Source organism: Salvelinus alpinus, chromosome 14 (genome assembly GCF_045679555.1).
Source record: "Salvelinus alpinus chromosome 14, SLU_Salpinus.1, whole genome shotgun sequence".
Taxonomy (NCBI): Eukaryota; Metazoa; Chordata; class Actinopteri; order Salmoniformes; family Salmonidae; genus Salvelinus; species Salvelinus alpinus.
In genome coordinates this window covers 33470073-33495980 of record NC_092099.1, presented here as the reverse complement: position 1 = coordinate 33495980, position 25908 = coordinate 33470073, and the positions used below count along the sequence as shown (strand labels likewise).

Sequence of the window (25908 nt, the reverse complement as noted above, 5' to 3'; positions counted from 1 at the left end):
CTCCTTGAAAGCGGCAGCTCTAGCCTGTGTCCCCCCTTATGAACCTGGTCTTCCTGAACCAGGAACATCAGGTTCATAAGCTGTTTAAATGACAACTTGCAGCCATAGCGAAGGGTATGTGAGAGACACTTTGTGTGTACAGTATGTGTGTGCAAGGAGGAGAGGAGAGAAAATTAGTTCAAATAAGGGCATCACACTATCCAATCTCAGAGCTACAGGGAGGGCTGCTACTCCCTGTCCCACACAAACTCAAGCCCAAGTTCATGTCAATGGATACCAATGTTTTTTCAGTGACAGTAAGGGAGCGGTCTCTCCAAACAGTGTGTTGTTTATTAGTCAGACCTGATGTAATGAAGAGAGAGAAAAAGAGAAGAGAAGGGAGGGAAGCGGGCTGCTTTTTTCAAAGGTCAGAAATCCAATGTGTGCCCAGGAGACAAACACACACGCTCACATCAGGATAGAAAATAATAAGGTATTTGAGGTAGATATGTACATGAAGGCAGGGTAAAGTCACACACACACACACACACACACACACACACACACACACACACACACACACACACACACACACACACACACACACACACACACACACACACACACACACACACACACACACACACACACACACACACACACACACACACACACACACACACACACACACACACAACAACACGTCGTTCCCCCTCAGGAGACTGAAAAGATTTGGCATGGGTCCCCAGATCCTCAAAAGGTTCTACAGCTGCACCATCAAGAGCATCCTGACCAGTTGCATCACTGGGGCCAAGCTTCCTGCCATCCAGGACCTATATACTAGGCAGTGTCAGAGGAAAGCCCCAAAAAGATGTCAAAGACTCCAGTCACCCAAGTCATAAACTGTTCTCTCTGCTACCTCACGGCAAGCGGTACCAGAGCACCACGTCTAGGACCAAAAGGCTCCTTAACAGCTTCTACCCCCAAGCCATAAGACTGCTGAACAATTAATCAAATGGCCACCCGGACTATTTTCATTGACCACCCCCTCTCTGTTAATTATCTATCCATAGTCACTTTACAAATGACAAATGACACACTAAATGACCTCATCTAACCTGTACCCCTGCACATTGACTAGGTACCGGTACCCCCTGTATATACCCTGCACATTGACTCGGTACTGGTACCCCCTGTATATACCCTGCACATTGACTAGGTACCGGTACCCCCTGTATATAGCCTCGTTATTGTTACGTACTTTTCTTGTGTTACATTTAGATTCGATTTTTTTACTTTAGTTTATTTAGTAAATATTTTGTTTTTACACTGCTGCTACTCGCTGTTTATTATCTATGCATAGTCACTTTACCCCTACCTACTTGTACAAATGACCTCGCACATTGACTCGGTACCGGTACCCCCTGTAAATAGCCTCGTTATTGTTATTTTATTGTGTTACTTTTTATTATTTTTTACTTTAGTTTATTTGGTAAATATTTTCTTAACTCTTTCTTGAACTGCAGTGTTTGTTAAGGGCTTGTAATTAAGCATTTCACGGCAAGGTCTACACCTGTTGTATGTGAGAAATAAAGTTTGATTTGATCTGATTTACAGTAAGTCACTACATTCCAGAGCACATAGAACGTATTGGCACAAGATGTGGAATCAATGCAGAGGTTCCATCAAGATACTCTACAGCTCTCATCACACTGTCTGGTGTAATGTATGAACATATAGGGGCCATATTGTCAGGACCCTGGTGTGACATCAGACAAAAGGAAGGATTCAGAAGCCCTTTTCTGGCTCTGCTAGTAGGAAATGACAGAAGCCTCAAGCATTTCCCCCAGAGACAGGAAGACAGAAAGACTATGAAGGAGGTGCTGAGCTGGTTGGTAAATACTTCATGATCAGTGTTGGGGAGTAGCTAACTACATGTAGTTCAACTAGTCATTTCATTACATTCTGCTGTAGCTTGGTGGTAGTTGAACTAGATTCAAATCTTGGTAGTGTTGGTAGTCTTTTTTTATCATGTAGTGGTGTAGCTAACTACTGGAACTACATACTACTTTTTTAGCAAACATTTTAGTAAAATATTGGTGAAGTAGGCAAGAACTATTTTTTGACATTAAAACCGCACAATTCACACTTGAAACCGTTTTTGTGTTTAATAGGCTAAATTACACATCTGACTCCAGAGTGATCTATTTTTGCAATTTGTAGTCTATGACATTTCAGATTTAGATGTGACATTTTTTTCACAAGGTAGTTTGGATGTAGTGAACTTCCTTTGAAAGTAGCTTAGTTTCAGTAAACTATATTTGTATATGGGTAGCTTTAGTGTTGCTTAACTTCTTCCAGTGTGAGGTGAATGGTCGTTTCCCCCAAAACTGTTCATAATACTAACTTAGTGAGTTTGTTTCATAGGGAAAGAGAGAGGGAAGGAGAGACAGAGAGAGGGAGGGAGAGAAAGAGAGAGGGAGAGAGAGGCAGAGACAGAGACAGAGAGGGAGGGAGAGACAGAGAGGGAGGGAGAGAGAGAGGGAGGGAGAGACAGAGAGAGGGAGGGAGAGACAGAGAGGGAGGGAGAGAGAGAGGGAGACAGAGAGAAGGAGGGAGAGAGGGAGGGAGAGACGGAGGGAGGGAGAGACAGAGAGAGGGAGGGAGAGACAGAGAGAGGGAGGGAGGGAGAGACAGAAAGAGGGAGGGAGAGGGAGAGAGAGGGAGGGAGAGACAGATGTATCATAAAGTTGCACAGGGTTTTGAACTTCTGACCCTCCCCATGTTGTCTCTAGTGCTTATGTCTATAAAAGGACCAGGTTGTCATCACATATCTGAGCGACTGACAGAAGTCAGGGCTTCTGCTTTATTTACCTACTGGAGTATTAGTTCTGCCCCAAGGGTTGAAAGAAACGGTATGGTCTGTGCTAGAGTACCCGAGGCATCTAAAGATCGGACTTAACCTCTCTGAATAAGTCAAAGTCTCAAACTGTGTGACTCTCCTTCTTGCCTTGCTAATGATTAGCATTCCAGACATTTTCCTTGAGACTGGAGACTTCAAATGTGACATATTTTCAGTGACTATACTTATAATGCTGATAACATTACCCCCAATGACTCCCATAATATGAGTAACATCCATTCTAACTATCCACAGGGTGACAACATAAAGCTCACATATATTTAGCCTGCCCTCATCCCATAGATCCCTTCATGGCACAGAGTTCTCATGCCTGCCAGCATATTTCACTTTGCATAATACACTTCCCCCACACTAAAATAGTCCAGGGTCTCTGAGCCACTGTCTACTACCACACCATGACAGCATGCACTGTAGCAGAAAACAGCCAATAGTCTATTCATGTCAAATAACTCTATAGAGTTCAGACATCGAACTGTTTCTAATCATCAAACTGTTCATAATACCAGAAGTGTTCCTAATCATCAAACTGTTCCTAATACCAGAATTGTTCCTAATCATAATACCAGAATTGTTCCTAATCATCAAACTGTTCCTAATACCAGAATTGTTCCCAATAATCAAACTGTTTCTAATACCAGAATTCTTCAAATTCTTCACATTTCCAACAAGCATTTATCAATCAATCAAATGTATTTATAAAGCCCCTATTACATCAGCAGATGTCACAAAGTGCTGTACAGAAACCCAGCCTAAAACCCCAAACAGCAAGCAATACAAACAAAGGTCAACCACAGTCAAATGTGATAACTCTAAACCCTTAATCAACTGAGTGGGTTTAATCCACCAAATAATGTACACTACTCAGAAGCTATACAGATCTTTAATGCCATGGATCACACAGGTGATTTCAGAGATCCACACTAACAATCCACTCAATCCTGTCACACACACCTCCTCCCCCAGTGTGTGTGTATCATGGCTCCCGGACTTACAAGCGTGCGTAGAAGTCACAGAATTCCTTGTAGACTTTGACATCGCTGCGTCTCCTCTGAGACTTGGAGACGGGCAGCTCTGCCTCCCCACCGTTGGCATGACGATGACCGTTGAACTCCGCAGGGTGTGGTTCAGGGTCCTGGGCCTTCCCATTCTCCAGGATGGTGGGGGGCTGTGGCTGACTCTGAACCTGTACCTCCATACGACACGACTCGGTAGTCCAAATACTAGTTAGTACAAGCTCCCAGTCCAACACACCCTTTCCCGGCCCTATCCAAATACAGGCTCTTTCCCAAACATTCAGTCCTACAACAATCCAATCCAAAAAGTAGGAGTAGTCTAGAAAGAGATGGCCTGAGCAGCACTGAGACAGAGAAGAAGACTGTCTGACTGCCCTGACTTCACACAGATCCCTGATTTACCTCCCTCCCTCTCTCTCTCTTTTTATCTCCCTTGCTCATACTCTCTCATTCCATTTCACCCTCCCTCAACTGCCTCTCTCACATGCAGGTTGGCATTTATGGTAATGAATTTTGCCCTGGAGGCAGCTCTGCAGAGTGGTCACTAGCTAGCACAGCCACAAAATCATAAAATCAGATTTTAAACCTAACATTAACCACAATGCTAACCCTAATGCCTAACCCTAACCTTCAATTAAGGACAAAAAGGTCATTTTTGCAATATAATACATTTTGACTTTGCAACTGGCCCATCTAACGGACAGAGGTCACTGTGCCACATACACACACACACACGCACACACACCAGTGGGGGCTGCTGAGGGGAGGATGGCTCATAATAATGTCTGAAATGGATTCAATGGAATGGTATTAACCACATGGAAACCACCTCTTTAATGTGATTGATAACACTCCATTGACTCCATTCCAGCCATTATTATCAGCCGTCCTCCCCTCAGCAGCCCCCACTGACACACACACTTCTACATTATCACTCATGGAGATATGTTGTGATTTCTCACTTCCAGGAGAGAAACAGATGGTTTGGCTAAAGTCATATGTGTGTGTGTGTGTGTGTGTGTGTGTGTGTGTGTGTGTGTGTGTGTGTGTGTGCGCGCGTGCGTGTGCGTGCGTGCGTGCGCGTGTGTGTGCTCAGGGAGATCCACCACATGGATCCGAGTCAGAAACGCTACAGGCTGAGTTGAGCAACTCAGTGTTTTGCTCAAGAGAGATTAAGGAATGAAACATGCACTCTGCAATATGAAAACATAAATATTTTTTAACCTTTATTTAACTAGGCAAGTTTAAGAACAAATTCTTATTTTCAATGACAGCCAAGGAACAGTGGGTTAACTGCCTGTTTATGGGCAGAACGACACATTTTTACCTTGTCAGCTCGGGGATTCGATCTTGCAACCTTTCGGTTACTAGTCCAACGCTCTAACCACTAGGCTACCTGCCGCCCCATATAACATTAATCTCATCCATATTATGCAATTTTTAATCTACTGAATAAACACTTCACAAGCATTTACAAATCAAAGTGACTGATAGTTGTTTATGTGGCTAAACTCATCACATCTTACCAGGGGTGCAACTGTCACTGGGGACGGGGGGTTCCCCCCACATTCAGAAATTTCATTTTTGTCCCCTCCAGTTTTATCATTGGAATGTGATACAAAACAAGGCTACGGGGTGCTTTAGGACCATGCAGATGCCTCCTAGCGGTCGGGCAGGCTGTTTGTATATATAGAAACAAAGTTGCACCCCTACATCTTCCTGCTCTGACCTCCTTAAAAACCTTTTCTCAATAGGGGGGGGGAATATTTTCACTTTGTAAAAAATCGTGCCCAAATTAAACTGCCTCGTACTCTATTCTAGCTCGTACAATATGCATATTATTATTACTATTGGATAGAAAACACTCTCAAGTTTCTAAAACCGTTTGAATTATATCTGTGAGTAAAACAGAACTCATTTTGCAGCAAACTTCCTGACAGGAAGTGAAAAATCTGAAATCGAGGCTCTGTTCCAGGGCCTTCCTATTAATTTGCCTGAAATCTATGGATATACATGCACTTCATACGCCTTCCACTAGATGTCAACAGGCAGTGGGAGGTGGAATGGGGTGTCTAGCTTGATCTGAGGCCGAACAAGAGTTTTTGGAATGACGTGACTGGAAATTTCATTGTCTTCGAAGGCGCGAGAAGGAACCCCAGATTGCCTTCTGAAAAGCTTTCGGTATACACGTTAGATATCTCCGGCTCTGATTATATTTGATAGATGTGATAAAAACATCATAAAGTAGTTTTTTTTCAACCGAGTTGTATCAGTTTATTGAACGTTTATTGCGAGTTTTGGAATTTTCTTTTCTTTGCGTCAAGTGAAGTTGGGCACGTTTGCGCCACATGGCTAGCTATGGTTGCTAATTCGACAGGCGAAGAGGACATTCTAAAACCAAACAACAATTTATTCTGGACAAAGGACTCCTTGTACAAGATTCTGATGGAAGCTCAGCAAAAGTAGGAACCATTTATGATGTTATTTCGTATTTCTGTGGAAAATGTTTAGTCCTATTATCCAGCGTTTTGGCGGGCGCTGTCTCGCTATAACGTAAGCTGTATGTCGTACTAAAGTTATTAAAAAAAATCTAACACAGCGGTGGCATTAAGAACTAGTGTATCTTTCATTTGCTGTACAACATGTATTTTTTAGTAAAGTTTATGATGAGTTACAGTGGGGCAAAAAAGTATTTAGTCAGCCACCAATTGTGCAAGTTCTCCCACTTAAAAAGATGAGAGAGGCCTGTAATTTTCATCATAGGTACACTTCAACTATGACAGACAAAATGAGAAAAAAAATCCAGAAAATCACATTGTAGGATTTTTAATGAATTTATTTGCAAACTATGGTGGAAAATAAGTATTTGGTCAATAACAAAAGTTTATCTCAATACTTTGTTATATACCCTTTGTTGGCAATGACAGAGGTCAAACGTTTTCTGTAAGTCTTCACAAGGTTTTCACACACTGTTGCTGGTATTTTGGCCCATTCCTCCATGCAGATCTCCTCTAGAGCAGTGATGTTTTGGGGCTGTTGCTGGGCAACACGGACTTTCAACTCCGTCCAAAGATTTTCTATGGGGTTGAGATCTGGAGACTGGCTAGGCCACTCCAGGACCTTGAAATGCGTCTTACGAAGCCACTCCTTCGTTGCCCGGGCGGTGAGTTTGGGATCATTGTCATGCTGAAAGACCCAGCCACGTTTCATCTTCAATGCCCTTGCTGATGGAAGGAGGTTTTCACTCAAAATCTCACGATACATGGCCCCATTCATTCTGTCCTTTACACGGATCAGTCGTCCTGGTCCCTTTGCAGAAAAACAGCCCCAAAGCATGATGTTTCCACCCCCATGCTTCACAGTAGGTATGGTGTTCTTTGGATGCAACTCAGCATTCTTTGTCCTCCAAACACGACGAGTTGAGTTTTTACCAAAAAGTTATATTTTGGTTTCATCTGACCATATGACATTCTCCCAATCTTCTTCTGGATTATCCAAATGCTCTCTAGCAAACTTCAGACAGGCCTGGACATGTACTGGCTTAAGCAGGGGGACACGTCTGGCACTGCAGGATTTGAGTCCGTGGCGGCGTAGTGTGTTACTGATGGTAGGCTTTGTTACTTTGGTCCCAACTCTCTGCAGGTCATTCACTAGGTCCCCCCGTGTGGTTCTGGGATTTTTGCTCACCGTTCTTGGGATCATTTTGACCCCACGGTGTGAGATCTTGCGTGGAGCCCCAGATCGAGGGAGATTATCAGTGGTCTTGTATGTCTTCCATTTCCTAATAATTGCTCCCACAGTTGATTTCTTCAAACCAAGCTGCTTACCTATTGCAGATTCAGTCTTCCCAGCCTGGTGCAGGTCTACAATTTTGTTTCTGGTGTCCTTTGACAGCTCTTTGGTCTTGGCCATAGTGGAGTTTGGAGTGTGACTGTTTGAGGTTGTGGACAGGTGTCTTTTATACTGATAACAAGTTCAAACAGGTGCCATTAATACAGGTAATGAGTGGAGGACAGAGGAGCCTCTTAAAGAAGAAGTTACAGGTCTGTGAGAGCCAGAAATTTTGCTTGTTTGTAGGTGACCAAATACTTATTTTCCACCATAATTTGCAAATAAATTCATTAAAAATCCTACAATGTGATTTTCTGGATTTTCTTTTCTCATTTTGTCTGTCATAGTTGAAGTGTACATATGATGAAAATTACAGGCCTCTCTCATCATTTTAAGTGGGAGAACTTGCACAATTGGTGGCTGACTAAATACTTTTTTGCCCCACTGTATTTGATTAGATAACAAAATATCTCCGGACAATTTTGTGCAGTTTGGCTACGTATTCACATTGTAAAACCACGATTTGTACCGCTAAATATGCACATTTTCGAACAAAACATATATGTATTGTGTAACATGATGTTATAGGACTGTCATCTGATGAAGTTTGTCAAGGTTAGTGAATAATTTAATATATTTTGCTGGTTTTTGCGATCGCTACCTTTTGCTGCTGATAAATGCGTTTGTGTGGTTGGCTATTGTGGTAAGCTAATATAATGCTATATTGTGTTTTCGCTGTAAAACACTTAAAAAATCTGAAATATTGGCTGGATTCACAAGATGTTTATCTTTCATTTGCTGTACACCATGTATTTTTCATAAATGTTTTATGATGAGTATTTAGGTATTTCACGTTGCTCTCTGTAATTATTCTAGCTGCTTTGGTGATATTTTTGATTGTAGCTGCAATGTAAAACTATGATTTACCTCAAATATGCACATTTTTCGAACAAAACATAAATGTATTGTGTAACATGTTAGAAGACTGTCATCTGATGAAGTTGTTTCTTGGTTAGTGACTAATTATATCTCTTAGTCTTTTGCTATTGTGGTTAGCAAATAGAAATACATATTGTATTTTCGCTGTAAAACATTAAAAAAATCGGAAACGATGGCTGGATTCACAAGATGTGTATCTTTCATTTGGTGTCTTGTGATTTCATGATATTTATATGCTAGTATTTACTTGTGGCGCTATGCTAGGCTATGCTAGTCAGCTTTTTACTGATGAGGATGCTTCCGGATCCGGGATGGTGACAAAGTAGAAGTTAACTAAATGACACTTCTACACCACCAAAAGGCCAGGAGCATAAATGTACAGGAGATGTTCAAATAACTCTGATTCAGTGGGAACATATTCATCCTCTGTAAGAAAAACGATTTATCCGGATGAAAACCTCTTCTGTCCATTTACTTTAAAGCTAGGGCAGTGTTCCCACTGCAAATCTCAACGCTGTGTGGCAGCCTGTGTCTCTCTAGAGTGGAGTACTGTGGACATGTGTGTCTCTCCACAGAGTCTCTACCAGAGACTATAAACCAGGAGTGCACAGCCATTCCTCTCTCTGCTATTCCAGCCTGTTTCCATCATTCCACAAATAGACGCCCAGGAAAGTATCATGTCCAAAATAGGCGCTGGCAGCTGACGCCAGCCCCCGTGTGTGTGTGTGTGTGTGTGTATGGGGAGGGAGGGCAGTTTTTCCCTCTTCCTGTCCCTGGTGTGTGTCCTACTGCTAGGTGCACATTCACATATTACTCCCATTAAAACTACCAGGAGAAAGAAGGCCTCACAGGAAAACAAATCCCTAAAACAGACTGGGAAACACTGGTGTTAACTGACAGGACTATGGGACGGAAGGCGGGACCAAAACAGGAAACACTCTGAGCTGCCTTCCTAATTACAGCACACTGATTATACTGAGGAGAGGAGGAGCATTTCCATGTGTTCATGTCTCTGTCATGTGGTCATGTCTCTGTTCATGTGGTCATGTCTCTGTTCATGTGATCATGTCTCTGTTCATGTGATCATGTCTCTGTTCATGTGATCATGTCTCTGTTCATGTGATCATGTCTCTGTCCATGTGGTTATGTCTCTGTTCATGTGATCATGTCTCTGTTCATGTGGTCATGTCTCTGTTCATGTGATCATGCCTCTGTTCATGTGATCATGTCTCTGTCCATGTGGTTATGTCTCTGTTCATGTGATCATGTCTCTGTTCATGTGATCATGTCTCTGTTCATGTGGTCATGTCTCTGTCCATGTGGTCATGTCTCTGTTCATGTGGTCATGTCTCTGTTCATGTGGTCATGTCTCTGTTCATGTGGTCATGTCTCTGTTCATGTGGTCATGTCTCTGTTCATGTGATCATGTCTCTGTCCATGTGGTTATGTCTCTGTTCATGTGATCATGTCTCTGTTCATGTGGTCATGTCTCTGTTCATGTGATCATGTCTCTGTTCATGTGATCATGTCTCTGTTCATGTGATCATGTCTCTGTTCATGTGATCATGTCTCTGTTCATGTGATCATGTCTCTGTTCATGTGATCATGCCTCTGTTCATGTGATCATGCCTCTGTTCATGTGATCATGTCTCTGTTCATGTGGTCATGTCTCTGTTCATGTGGTCATGTCTCTGTTCATGTGATCATGTCTCTGTTCATGTGATCATGTCTCTGTTCATGTGATCATGTCTCTGTTCATGTGGTCATGTCTCTGTTCATGTGATCATGTCTCTGTCCATGTGGTTATGTCTCTGTTCATGTGATCATGTCTCTGTTCATGTGATCATGTCTCTGTTCATGTGGTCATGTCTCTGTTCATGTGGTCATGTCTCTGTTCATGTGGTCATGTCTCTGTTCATGTGGTCATGTCTCTGTTCATGTGATCATGTCTCTGTTCATGTGATCATGTCTCTGTTCATGTGATCATGTCTCTGTTCATGTGGTCATGTCTCTGTTCATGTGGTCATGTCTCTGTTCATGTGATCATGTCTCTGTTCATGTGATCATGTCTCTGTTCATGTGATCATGTCTCTGTTCATGTGGTCATGTCTCTGTTCATGTGATCATGTCTCTGTCCATGTGGTCATGTCTCTGTTCATGTGATCATGTCTCTGTTCATGTGATCATGTCTCTGTTCATGTGATCATGTCTCTGTTCATGTGGTCATGTCTCTGTTCATGTGGTCATGTCTCTGTTCATGTGATCATGTCTCTGTTCATGTGATCATGTCTCTGTTCATGTGATCATGTCTCTGTTCATGTGATCATGTCTCTGTTCATGTGGTTATGTCTCTGTTCATGTGATCATGTCTCTGTTCATGTGATCATGTCTCTGTTCATGTGATCATGTCTCTGTTCATGTGGTCATGTCTCTGTTCATGTGGTCATGTCTCTGTTCATGTGATCATGCCTCTGTTCATGTGATCATGCCTCTGTTCATGTGATCATGTCTCTGTTCATGTGGTCATGTCTCTGTTCATGTGATCATGTCTCTGTTCATGTGATCATGTCTCTGTTCATGTGATCATGTCTCTGTTCATGTGGTCATGTCTCTGTTCATGTGGTCATGTCTCTGTTCATGTGGTCATGTCTCTGTCCATGTGATCATGTCTCTGTTCATGTGGTCATGTCTCTGTCCATGTGGTTATGTCTCTGTTCATGTGATCATGTCTCTGTTCATGTGATCATGTCTCTGTTCATGTGGTCATGTCTCTGTTCATGTGGTCATGTCTCTGTTCATGTGATCATGTCTCTGTTCATGTGATCATGTCTCTGTTCATGTGGTCATGTCTCTGTTCATGTGGTCATGTCTCTGTTCATGTGGTCATGTCTCTGTTCATGTGGTCATGTCTCTGTTCATGTGATCATGTCTCTGTTCATGTGATCATGTCTCTGTTCATGTGATCATGTCTCTGTTCATGTGATCATGTCTCTGTTCATGTGATCATGTCTCTGTTCATGTGATCATGTCTCTGTTCATGTGATCATGTCTCTGTTCATGTGGTCATGTGATCATGTCTCTGTCCATGTGGTTATGTCTCTGTTCATGTGATCATGTCTCTGTTCATGTGATCATGTCTCTGTTCATGTGATCATGTCTCTGTTCATGTGATCATGTCTCTGTTCATGTGGTCATGTCTCTGTTCATGTGGTCATGTCTCTGTTCATGTGGTCATGTCTCTGTTCATGTGATCATGTCTCTGTTCATGTGATCATGTCTCTGTTCATGTGATCATGTCTCTGTTCATGTGATCATGTCTCTGTCCATGTGGTTATGTCTCTGTTCATGTGATCATGTCTCTGTTCATGTGATCATGTCTCTGTTCATGTGGTCATGTCTCTGTTCATGTGGTCATGTCTCTGTTCATGTGGTCATGTCTCTGTTCATGTGGTCATGTCTCTGTTCATGTGATCATGTCTCTGTTCATGTGATCATGTCTCTGTTCATGTGATCATGTCTCTGTTCATGTGGTCATGTCTCTGTTCATGTGGTCATGTCTCTGTTCATGTGGTCATGTCTCTGTTCATGTGATCATGTCTCTGTTCATGTGATCATGTCTCTGTTCATGTGATCATGTCTCTGTTCATGTGATCATGTCTCTGTTCATGTGATCATGTCTCTGTTCATGTGGTCATGTGATCATGTCTCTGTCCATGTGGTTATGTCTCTGTTCATGTGATCATGTCTCTGTTCATGTGATCATGTCTCTGTTCATGTGATCATGTCTCTGTTCATGTGATCATGTCTCTGTTCATGTGGTCATGTCTCTGTTCATGTGGTCATGTCTCTGTTCATGTGGTCATGTCTCTGTTCATGTGATCATGTCTCTGTTCATGTGATCATGTCTCTGTTCATGTGGTCATGTCTCTGTTCATGTGATCATGTCTCTGTCCATGTGGTTATGTCTCTGTTCATGTGATCATGTCTCTGTTCATGTGATCATGTCTCTGTTCATGTGGTCATGTCTCTGTTCATGTGGTTATGTCTCTGTTCATGTGATCATGTCTCTGTTCATGTGATCATGTCTCTGTTCATGTGATCATGTCTCTGTCCATGTTGTCATGTCTCTGTTCATGTGGTCATGTCTCTGTTCATGTGGTCATGTCTCTGTTCATGTGGTCATGTCTCTGTTCATGTGGTCATGTCTCTGTTCATGTGGTCATGTCTCTGTTCATGTGTTCATGTCTCTGTTCATGTGGTCATGTCTCTGTTCATGTGGTCATGTCTCTGTTCATGTGGTCATGTCTCTGTTCATGTGGTCATGTCTCTGTTCATGTGGTCATGTCTCTGGTAATGTGGTCATGTCTCTGGTAATGTGGTTATGTCTCTGGTAATGTGGTCATTTCTCTGGTAATGTGGTCATGTCTCTGGTAATGTGGTCATTTCTCTGGTAATGTGGTCATGTCTCTGGTAATGTGGCTTTCTCTCCTGCAGGTTGAATCCAGGGATATCCCCAACAACATGCAGACAAAGGAGGCTCCAGTAAAAAGGACTCAGGACAGGGCCAACTACAGAGAGAATCCCTGCCACCTGGGGGTCTGCAGTACAGAGAGAATCTCTGTCACCTGGGGGTCTGCAGTACAGAGAGAATCCCTGCCACCTGGGGGTCTGCAGTACAGAGAGAATCCCTGCCACCTGGGGGTCTGCAGTACAGAGAGAATCCCTGCCACCTGGGGGTCTACAGTACAGAGAGAATCTCTGTCACCTGGGGGTCTGCAGTACAGAGAGAATCCCTGCCACCTGGGGGTCTACAGTACAGAGATAATCTCTGCCACCTGGGGATCTGAAGTACAGAGAGAATCTCTGTCACCTGGGGGTCTGCAGTACAGAGAGAATCTCTGCCACCTGGGGGTCTACAGTACAGAGAGAATCCCTGCCACCTGGGGGTCTACAGTACAGAGAGAATCCCTGCCACCTGGGGGTCTACAGTACAGAGAGAAACCCTGCCACCTGGGGTCTGCAGTACAGAGAGAATCCCTGCCACCTGGGGGTCTACAGTACAGAGAGAATCCCTGCCACCTGGGGGTCTGCAGTACAGAGAGAATCCCTGCCACCTGGGGGTCTGCAGTACAGAGAGAATCCCTGCCACCTGGGGGTCTGCAGTACAGAGAGAATCCCTGCCACCTGGGGGTCTGCAGTACAGAGAGAATCCCTGCCACCTGGGGGTCTGCAGTACAGAGAGAATCCCTGCCACCTGGGGGTCTGCAGTACAGAGAGAATCCCTGCCACCTGGGGGTCTACAGTACAGAGAGAATCCCTGCCACCTGGGGGTCTGCAGTACAGAGAGAAACCCTGCCACCTAGGGGTCTACAGTACAGAGAGAATCCCTGCCACCTGGGGGTCTACAGTACAGAGAGAATCCCTGCCACCTGGGGGTCTGCAGTACAGAGAGAAACCCTGCCACCTGGGGGTCTGCAGTACAGAGAGAAACCCTGCCACCTGGGGGTCTACAGTACAGAGAGAATCCCTGCCACCTGGGGGTCTGCAGTACAGAGAGAAACCCTGCCACCTGGGGGTCTACAGTACAGAGAGAATCCCTGCCACCTGGGGGTCTGCAGTACAGAGAGAAACCCTGCCACCTGGGGGTCTGCAGTACAGAGAGAAACCCTGCCACCTGGGGGTCTGCAGTACAGAGAGAAACCCTGCCACCTGGGGGTCTGCAGTACAGAGAGAAACCCTGCCACCTGGGGGTCTGCAGTACAGAGAGAAACCCTGCCACCTGGGAGTCTGCAGTACAGAGAGAAACCCTGCCACCTGGGGGTCTGCAGTACAGAGAGAAACCCTGCCACCTGGGGGTCTACAGTACAGAGAGAATCCCTGCCACCTGGGGGTCTGCAGTACAGAGAGAAACCCTGCCACCTGGGAGTCTGCAGTACAGAGAGAAACCCTGCCACCTGGGGGTCTGCAGTACAGAGAGAATCTCTGCCACCTGGGGGTCTGCAGTACAGAGAGAATCTCTGCCACCTGGGGGTCTGCAGTACAGAGAGAAACCCTGCCACCTGGGGGTCTGCAGTACAGAGAGAAACCCTGCCACCTGGGGGTCTACAGTACAGAGAGAATCTCTGCCACCTGGGGGTCTGCAGTACAGAGAGAAACCCTGCCACCTGGGGGTCTGCAGTACAGAGAGAAACCCTGCCACCTGGGGGTCTGCAGTACAGAGAGAAACCCTGCCACCTGGGAGTCTACAGTACAGAGAGAATCTCTGCCACATGGGGGTCTGCAGTACAGAGAGAAACCCTGCCACCTGGGGGTCTGCAGTACAGAGAGAAACCCTGCCACCTGGGGGTCTACAGTACAGAGAGAATCTCTGTCACCTGGGGGTCTGCAGTACAGAGAGAAACCCTGCCACCTGGGGGTCTGCAGTACAGAGAGAATCCCTGCCACCTGGGGGTCTGCAGTACAGAGAGAAACCCTGCCACCTGGGGGTCTGCAGTACAGAGAGAATCCCTGCCACCTGGGGGTCTGCAGTACAGAGAGAAACCCTGCCACCTGGGGTCTGCAGTACAGAGAGAATCCCTGCCACCTGGGGGTCTGCAGTACAGAGAGAAACCCTGCCACCTGGGGGTCTGCAGTACAGAGAGAATCTCTGCCACCTGGGGGTCTGCAGTACAGAGAGAAACCCTGCCACCTGGGGGTCTACAGTACAGAGAGAATCCCTGCCACCTGGGGGTCTGCAGTACAGAGAGAATCCCTGCCACCTGGGGGTCTGCAGTACAGAGAGAGGTGACAGGAAACATTCCAGGAGGCAGGAGTTTAGACTGCACTGAGAGAAAAGTGAGGTGTTGTTATGATGATGATGACAATAAGCAGCTTTAGATGGATTCTACATCAATACAGAGATAATAAAAACATCTGATAATGTCAAAGGAAGACTTTGCTGTGTCCGAAGAGAGACAAAATGATCTTTGAGCCAGTATAAAGGTTTCTCCCCTGGGCTATATCCAACTGTCTGTGGATACATGATAGGATGAATAACTGTTTAGACAGATGCTTAGCTAGGCCTATTGGGAGGGTAAGCCATTACAAACAGTCACTCTGGGGTTAGTTTGTCTAGTGCATTTTCTAGAGTAAATACATAGACTGCCAAGACCTGTATTACAACACACAATAACACACTACAAACTGCAACAACACACACAGCACTGGTGAGATAACTAAATTAGCTACTTGACAGATGTGTTGTCAGAGTAACAGGCATGGTAATACAAAGTCAAACGGAATAGCAGTATAAATCACTATGGCGATGGTACAATATTTCCTGTTGGTGAGAAAGTGGTGCAACAGCACAGCTGCAAGGTGTCATTGCTCAACCAGAATACTCCACGCCTTCGTCAGGGCCCAGAGGCAGGGTTCTGCAATATCCTTCCCAATATCCTTCCACACTCTTCCAGGCAGCGCCAGGCCAGACCGTCTCAAACTAACCTAGCCACAGGCTCAGAAATGATCTCCCCAGGCCTCCTATACCTTCCAAATCTTTTCCCAGGGCCTCAGGTCATCCTGGCTAACCCTGGCACCCCAAGAATCTTCCAAGCTTCCAGGCTAAGTATTTCTAAAACCAGTCATTGTTTAGTTGTGATAGCCATCTAACAGTCCAACACCACAGTAGCTGTGCATTTGCCCTCCCTGCCAGAGGTGAGGAATGAGTTCTGACAAGTATGTTTCCTGGATAATGCGGAGGCGGTTATGGTCTCAGCGAGGGCTGCAGGGACACAGATCAGACTGGACCTACTGGCTAAGGCTGCTAGGCTGCTAGCACTAAGGAGAATGCTAACCAAACAAACCCCCTTCTCCTGCTGCACTGTGTCAACAGTAGCCATGGTAATGGGTAAATATAAAGGCTGTTAGCACAACTACTAGGGGGAAACCTGTGGCTGAGCAGCTCAAAACAATGCTCAGAAAAGTGGAAGAAAGAGTACTCTAGGTGATCTCTGTAGACATGTTAATTCCCTTTGTGCTAAGTGTACTGAATCTCAAACATTAGCAGATAGTTCCTCCCTGTTTTCCCTTTGTTCCCAACATCCCAAAACCTCCGCCCTGCCCCTCTGCCCTACTGGCATGACTCCACTGTTCCATTTCCTGCTGAGGGCAGAGTGAGAGGAGGAGGAGAGGGGAGGGTTTGGGAGTATGTGTGACAACCTGGGAAGCAAGCTGCGTGGTCATGAGTCAGTGAAGGTCACATCACATGGCAGGGACACACCACTACAACCAAAGACGTCACAGAGACCAGGTGACTTTATGGTCTGTTCTGTCACTAGCTCAATTCTGCCGACCAAGCACTTCAGTGCATCATGTTTAGCAGTGAAGGCTGGTGTGTGTGTGTGTGTGATAGTGATGCGCGGGTTGACTCATAACCTGCAGTCCCCGCGGTTATATCCTCGGGGGGGGCGGGTTGACTCATAACCTGCAGTCCCCGCGGTTATATCCTCGGGGGGGGGGGGGGGGGGGGGGCGGGTTGACTCATAACCTGCAGTCCCCGCGGTTATATCCTCGGAGGGGGGGCGGGTTGACTCATAAACTGCAGTCCCCGCGGTTATATCCTCGGGGGGGGGGGGGGGGGGGGCGGGTTGACTCATAACCTGCAGTCCCCACGGTTATATCCTCGGGGGGGGGCGGGTTGACTCATAAACTGCAGTCCCCGCGGTTATATCCTCGGGGGGGGGGGGGGCGGGTTGACTCATAACCTGCAGTCCCCACGGTTATATCCTCGGGGGGGGGGCGGGTTGACTCATAACCTGCAGTCCCCGCGGTTATATCCTCGGGGGGGGGCGGGTTGACTCATAAACTGCAGTCCCCGCGGTTATATCCTCGGGGGGGGGCGGGTTGACTCATAACCTGCAGTCCCCACGGTTATATCCTCGGGGGGGGGGGCGGGTTGACTCATAACCTGCAGTCCCCGCGGTTATATCCTCGGGGGGGGGGGGCGGGTTGACTCATAACCTGCAGTCCCCACGGTTATATCCTCGGGGGGGGGCGGGTTGACTCATAACCTGCAGTCCCCGCGGTTATATCCTCGGGGGGGGGAGGGCGGGTTGACTCATAACCTGCAGACCCCGCGGTTATATCCTCGGGGGGGGGGGCGGGTTGACTCATAACCTGCAGTCCCCACGGTTATATCCTCGGGGGGGGGGGGGGGGGGGGCGGGTTGACTCATAACCTGCAGTCCCCGCGGTTATATCCTCGGGGGGGGGAGGGCGGGTTGACTCATAACCTGCAGTCCCCGCGGTTATATCCTCGGGTGGCGTGCAGGTTGAATAAAGAGAAAAATCCATAAATGTATCATTCTCATACAATTTATATCTATAGACTACATTGAGGTTTTTCTTTCATTGTTTTAGGCTGTCTGGCATTTTTGCGTAAGCCTAAGCTAGAGCCTAACTGTGCACGCGGCAAATTATAAACATAGTTGACTAACAAATAGCATATCAAAATGTTATTTTAAGCAGAAACATATCTAAATGAGGCAAAACAAATCCTGCACCCTCCGTCAAAAAAGCTACCGCACATTTTCTATAGTAGCGGATTAGGGTTGGATATATCACAATATCACATATAGTCGGGTGGTTGCGGATGGGTTATTAGCAATTGCGGGTGGGTGCAGGTGAACAATCACCACTACTGTGTGATATGATATAATATGGCTGTCCCTTGGGAGAGATGCAGTGTATTCTCTCTCTCCCTCTATCGTCTCTGCAGCTCTATTTTGTTGTTCTCAGGTCACCTCTAAAAAGAGCTTCGTCGGCATTCCTGACATTACAGACGTCCAATCACTGCATGATCAGGGGTGGAGAGAGAGGGAGATATGGGGGCGAAGCGAGATAGAGGGAGATGAAGAGAGAGAGGGAGGAAGAAGGCGGGAGAGGGAGAGAAAGAGAGAGAGGGAGGAAGAAGGCGGGAGAGGGAGAGAAAGAGAGAGAGGGAGGAAGAAGGCGGGAGAGGGAGAGAAAGAGAGCAACAGAAACCCTTTACTCCAAACAGAAAATGTTTTGCAACAAAAACATTTCTATGTCTATCTATTTCTATTGGACAAAATCAGGTTGGTCCCTCCCCGTTTTGTTTGCTCTGTTTGCTTCCATTTGGTTCTTAAAATGGTAATCGGTTTTATATATGTATACACTCTATACTTTACTTCACACTCATACAGTACACACAGGCCTCTACTTCACACTCATACAGTTCACACAGGCCTCTACTTCACACTCATACAGTTCACACAGGCCTCTACTTCACACTCATACAGTACACACAGGCCTCTACTTCACACTCATACAGTACACACAGGTTTCTACTTCACACTCATACAGTACACACAGGCCTCTACTTCACACTCATACAGTACACACAGGCCTCTACTTCACACTCATACAGTACACACAGGCCTCTACTTCACACTCATACAGTACACACAGGCCTCTACTTCACACTCATACAGTACACACAGGCCTCTACTTCACACTCATACAGTACACACAGGCCTCTACTTCACACTCATACAGTACACACAGGCCTCTACTTCACACTCATACAGTACACACAGGCCTCTACTTCACACTCATACAGTACACACAGGCCTCTACTTCACACTCATACAGTACACACAGGCCTCTACTTCACACTCATACAGTACACACAGGCCTCTACTTCACACTCATACAGTACACACAGGCCTCTACTTCACACTCATACAGTACACACAGGCCTCTACTTCACACTCATACAGTACACAAAGGCCTCTACTTCACACTTATACAGTACACACAGGCCTCTACTTCACACTCATACAGTACACAAAGGCCTCTACTTCACACTCATACAGTACACACAGGCCTCTACTTCACACTCATACAGTACACACAGGCCTCTACTTCACACTCATACAGTACACACAGGCCTCTACTTCACACTCATACAGTACACACAGGCCTCTACTTCACACTCATACAGTACACACAGGCCTCTACTTCACACTCATACAGTACACAAAGGCCTCTACTTCACACTCATACAGTACACACAGGCCTCTACTTCACACTCATACAGTACACACAGGCCTCTACTTCACACTCATACAGTACACAAAGGCCTCTACTTCACACTCATACAGTACACACAGGCCTCTACTTCACACTCATACAGTACACACAGGCCTCTACTTCACACTCATACAGTACACACAGGCCTCTACTTCACACTCATACAGTACACACAGGCCTCTACTTCACACTCATACAGTACACACAGGCCTCTACTTCACACTCATACAGTACACACAGGCCTCTACTTCACACTCATACAGTACACAAAGGCCTCTACTTCACACTCATACAGTACACACAGGCCTCTACTTCACACTCATACAGTACACAAAGGCCTCTACTTCACACTCATACAGTACACACAGGCCTCTACTTCACACTCATACAGTACACACAGGCCTCTACTTCACACTCATACAGTACACACAGGCCTCTACTTCACACTCATACAGTACACACAGGCCTCTACTTCACACTCATACAGTACACAAAGGCCTCTACTTCACACTCATACAGTACACAAAGGCCTCTACTTCACACTCATACAGTACACACAGGCCTCTACTTCACACTCATACAGTACACACAGGCCTCTACTTCACACTCATACAGTACACACAGGCCTCTACTTCACACTCATACAGTACACACAGGCCTCTACTTCACACTCATACAGTACACACAGGCCTCTACTTCACACTCATACAGTACACACAGGCCTCTACTTCACACTCATACAGTACACACAGGCCTCTACTTCACACTCATACAGTACACACAGGCCTCTACTTCACACTCATACAGTACACACAGGCCTCTACTTCACACTCATACAGTACACACAGGCCTCTACTTCACACTCATACAGTACACACAGGCCTCTACTTCACACTCATACAGTACACAAAGGCCTCTACTTCACACTCATACAGTACACACAGGCCTCTACTTCACACTCATACAGTACACACAGGCCTCTACTTCACACTCATACAGTACACAAAGGCCTCTACTTCACACTCATACAGTACACACAGGCCTCTACTTCACATTCATACAGTACACAAAGGCCTCTACTTCACACTCATACAGTACACACAGGCCTCTACTTCACACTCATACAGTACACGCAGGCCTCTACTTCACACTCATACAGTACACAAAGGCCTCTACTTCACACTCATACAGTACACAAAGGCCACACAGACCAGGTTCTCTGCATCTCTTCAACACAAAGTTCACCAACAGATGGTGATTCATCAAATGTTCCCAAGCATTAACCTTAATCATCCCCCACTACAGTACAATCTCTGACCTGCTGTCTGTTTACTCTGCAGAATGGTCAAATAAAGAGAAAAGGTTCTCACCTGAGGCAGTCAGGAGCTATGCTTCCATAGCTGTCAGGTCTCTCCTGTCTGCGTCTGTACAGGTCTGAGTTAGACAACTCCTTCAACCGCAGAGAGTTCATCCCTCCTTCCTTCCCTTCCCTCTGTCCACCAGGGTGTGGATAAACACTCACAATAATCCTCCTCGTGTATGTGATCAGTAAGCTCCAAGGCTCGACAGCCAACAACCACCACTGTCCCCCACCAGTCTCCTCTCCAAGCCCAGAACGTCAGCTCACCCCTGGGAAGCCCTTAGCAGATCAGTCCCCTCTCTCTCCTGGAACAGCAGGCTACTACATTACACACACCCTCTATCTCTGACATACACACACCTCCAGGCACACACCCAAAGGAATAACCTATCAGGGGTGTGGCTCTGATCCAACACACCTATCAGCTCCTCGCTCTGCCCCCCTCCTCAGCCTCAGGGCAGGTAGAGAGAGAGGAGGGATAAGGAGGAAGAAAGGTAAAAAGGGTAAGAGGCAGTTGTACTGCAGTAGCCTGGCCTATCCTCTATTGTCTTTCCCTCACTTTCTCCCCCCTCTCCCTCTTGCTCCCTCCCCCTCTCTTGTCCTCTTTATGCTTGTCATCTTGCCAAGCTATCCAATGACATTCCCATTCTGATAGGATGTTAGTGTCCCCCCCATAGCCGGCCCTAGCCGGCTATTTCCGTCAAATTTCCGTCAATTGCACACATTTTGCCAAGACTTATGCCATGTTAATGATATCCGAGTGAAAGTGGCTAACAAAATCAATGGGGGCCCCCTGGAGGTCAGGGCCCCTAGGCACATGCCCTACGTGCCAGTCGGTATTTGGCCATGATTACTACAAGTTTAGATAGCTGGCCAGACTAACTATAATTTGTTAGTTGACATGGCTAATTGAGTGACTGTCAGTGACTGACACAACATGAGGAAAACTTTTGATACACAACTAAATTTCGAAATTGCACCTTGTGTATTCTACTATCCTACTACAGTAAGTTGAGACCCCCACTGTGTTCCAAAATGTTTTAATATATTAATATATATTAATTTTGTGGGTCAGGGGCTCCCTAGCATCTGGAGGCCCTAACCAACCACCTATGTCGCATATGCCTGGAGCCGGCCCTGGTACCCCAGTCTCTATCTCCCTGTAGTCTCTCTTGATCTCCCGGGAGTTTCTCATGATCTCTCTGGAGTCTCTCATTGTCTCTCAACGTGTCTGTCTCTGCATCCGTCTGACTGAGAGAGAGGGTTTCTGTGATAGAAGAGAGCTGTGCGTTTCCTGCCCATTGTTCTGTTAATTAATAAAAGCATAAACAGCAGAGATGAACTGAACTGACAATACTGATGTAACATAATGACTATTGCATTATAGAATTTATCTCATCCTCTCAGATTTCCTCAAATACCAAACAGCCCCCTTGGAGCCCCACAACATGAACCCATCCACCTCTGTCTGTGTGTACTCAGTGTGTGTAGAGTATGTGTGTACTCAGTGTGTGTAGAGTATGTGTGTACTCAGTGTGTGTAGAGTATGTGTGTACTCAGTGTGTGTAGTGTGTGTATGTATGTACTCAGTGTGTGTAGTGTGTGTATGTATGTACTCAGTGTGTTTAGTGTGTGTATGTGCGTACTCAGTGCGTGTAGTGTATGTGTGTACTCAGTGTGTGTAGAGTATGTGTGTACTCAGTGTGTGTAGTGTATGTGTGTACTCAGTGTGTGTATGTATGTACTCAGTGTGTGTATGTGCGTAATCAGTGTGTGTAGTGTATGTGTGTACTCAGTGTGTGTAGAGTATGTGTGTACTCATTGTGTATAGTGTATGTGTGTACTCAGTGTGTGTAGTGTGTGTATGTATGTACTCAGTGTGTGTAGTGTGTGTATGTGCGTACTCAGTGCGTGTAGTGTATGTGTGTACTCAGTGTGTGTAGTGTATGTATGTATGTACTCAGTGTGTGTAGTGTATGTATGTATGTACTCAGTGTGTGTAGTGTGTGTATGTGTGTACTCAGTGTGTGTAGTGTGTGTATGTATGTACTCAGTGTGTGTAGTGTGTGTATGTGCATACTCAGTGCGTGTAGTGTATGTGTGTACTCAGTGTGTAGTGTGTGTACTCAGTGTGTGTATGTGTACTCAATGTGTGTAGTGTAAGTACAGTATGTGTGTACTCAGTGTGTGTAGTGTGTGTATGTACTCTGCTCCCTATGTACTTCACACCCTTATAGCACATTTTGTCTTTACACTGAACTCTTCACACAGGAAAAACACACACACACACACACACACACACACACACACACACACACACACACACACACACACACACACACACACACACACACACACACACACACACACACACACACACACACACACACACAGGGTCAGAGAAAGAGCCAGAAGAGTTCAGAGTTTACATTGTCACCATGATGTGGTGACAGAGTGATGGCCACTCTGATCCCACATGAACACCCTTTCCTGTTCCTGTTTTCCAGTTTCCCAGCTAACCACATGTTACTTAGAGCGTGGTTGTCCTATGGTTATTTTATGGGTATTTTGCATACAACCTTCCCACAACTTTCTGGGAATGGTGCAGGATAGTTGCTTGGCTTTGGAACATTCTCAGCACATTTAAAACATTTGACAAAATAACGTTATTTTCTTGGTATTTCATTACTTTAACAGAATGTTTCCTAAATTCAAAAGGCACTCGCACATCTGAGCAATAATTTTTGCATGTGCATGGTAACAGTTGAACAAGATGAAGGAAAAAGGAAACCGCACACTGCTCTTGGTAGTATCACTGATCTTTAATAAGTTTACGTATCGGCCTCACGGCCTTCGTCAGAGCTTTTGTGAATTTCTTAAAATTAGCGCCCTTATGTAGACCTAGCCCCACCCACATCCGCTCCACGCATCGAAAGGGGTTGGAGGCGAAGGAAAAGCTACCAAATATAACAATATGCATTTCATAAATATTCAAATAAAGTGTGTAAACTAGACGTATTAAACACGTCTGTAAAACCACAATGAGGACATATCAAGTTTTCATTAATCATTGGGTACATCGTACGAAAAACATCAGAGTAATCTTAAGTAGGGGCATATTTCATGTTCAAATTCACAACATAACATAGGCATTTCATCATTAAGACCTTTAGGAAATAATATCTGGAGGGTGAAAATCCAAAAACATTCTCTCAATTATTAATATCACCTCCCCTATCTGATATCTTAACTTTCTCTATGCCACAAAATTTAAAGGTAGAAATGTCATGCTTTAGGTCATTAAAATGCACTGTGACTGGATAATCCCTGTCATTTCTCCTGATTGAACTTTTATGTTCACTAATTCTCTGTTTGAGAGAAGAGGTTTTACCGACATAGCAGAGCCCACATGGACATTTAATAATGTAAATAACATGGGTGGTGGAACACGTAATAATGTCATTTATTTGGAACCGTATTCCTGTGTGTGGGTGGCAGAAATATTCACACTTCATCATATTGTTGCACTGTGCGCATCCTCTGCATTTATAGCTACCATTTGGAAGAGGGCGTAAAAGAGCCTGGCTGATTTTCTTTTGTGGCTGGCAGTTGGCGTGAACCAATTTATCGTGTAAATTGCGACCTCTCCTATACACAATACGTGGTGGATATTTAAATTCAGCCGGCAAAGCTCTGTCAGATGATAAAATATGCCAGTGTTTCTTGACCACACCTCCCACTTTTGGCGAATTCAAAGTATATATGTGGTTGTGAACATTACGGAGGGTTCTTTAGCTTTAGCGGGTCTTTTTTGTAGCAGTTCATCTCGTGTTTTTCCAACAGAATGTTTCCTAAAAGTTCAAACATGGCTATATTTAATTTCAATTTTAGGAATTGTTGTTCTAGCAATGTCCTCCAACTGGTTTGACATTGGGAATGTTCTCAAATCTTTCAGAGAATGTTAAGAAACAACGTTCTTCTTTGGGAATTACAGTACATCAGCATAACATCGCTACAGGTTTCCTCGTGGTTCTATTTCAAGTCATGGTCTCAAATTGACCAGAGAACGTTAAGAAAAGTTCCATAAAAACCACAAGAAAACTTTAGTAATGTTCAAAGATGGTTCAAAGAATGTTATTTTAAAACATATACATTCCGTTCTTAGCATCAACAAAACTCTCTCTGTCCTCTATCTTGTTAAGTGTAGTAGTGGCCAAAAGTTTTGAGTATGACACAATATTAATTTTCACAAAGTCTGCTGCCTCAGTGTCTTTAGATATTTTTGTCAGATGTTACTATGGAATACTGAAGTATAATTACAAGCATTTCATAAGTGTCAAAGGCTTTTATATACAATTACATGAAGTTGATGCAAAGAGTCAATATTTGCAGTGTTGACCCTTCTTTTTCAAGAACTCTGCAATCTGCCCTGGCATGCTGTCAATAACTTCTGGGCCACATCCTGACTGATGGCAGCCCATTCTTGCATAACCAATGCTTGGAGTTTGTCAGAATTTGTGGGTTTTGTTTGTCCACCCACCTCTTGAGGATTGACCACAAGTTCTCAATGGGATTAAGGTCTGGGGAGTTTCCTGGCCATGGACCCAAATATCAATGTTTTGTTCCCCGAGCCACTTAGTTATCACTTTTGCCTTATGGCAAGGTGCTCCATCATGCTGGAAAAGGCATTGTTCGTTACCAAACTGTTCCTGGATGGTTGGGAGAAGTTGCTCTCGGAGGATGTGTTGGTACCATTCTTTATTCATGGCTGTG

General features: G+C 45.2%; 1 protein-coding gene across 7 annotated transcripts in view; it reads right to left on the bottom strand.

Annotated features, from left to right (window-relative positions):
- Positions 1-25908, bottom strand: part of LOC139538811 (LIM and senescent cell antigen-like-containing domain protein 1) — a 68552-nt gene that overhangs the window by 29851 nt on the left and 12793 nt on the right. The window contains exon 1 of one of the 7 annotated variants that reach the window (XM_071341271.1): positions 21146-21523. The exons of 3 other annotated variants lie outside the window; for them this stretch is intronic. In XM_071341271.1, coding sequence (XP_071197372.1) covers positions 21146-21246 — 101 coding nt within the window. In that variant the 5' untranslated portion in view covers positions 21247-21523. Of the gene's footprint in view, positions 1-3894; positions 4326-21145; positions 21524-25908 lie in introns of those variants that run through there. 3 more of the 7 variants (XM_071341275.1, XM_071341269.1, XM_071341270.1) reach the window with 3 other exon arrangements.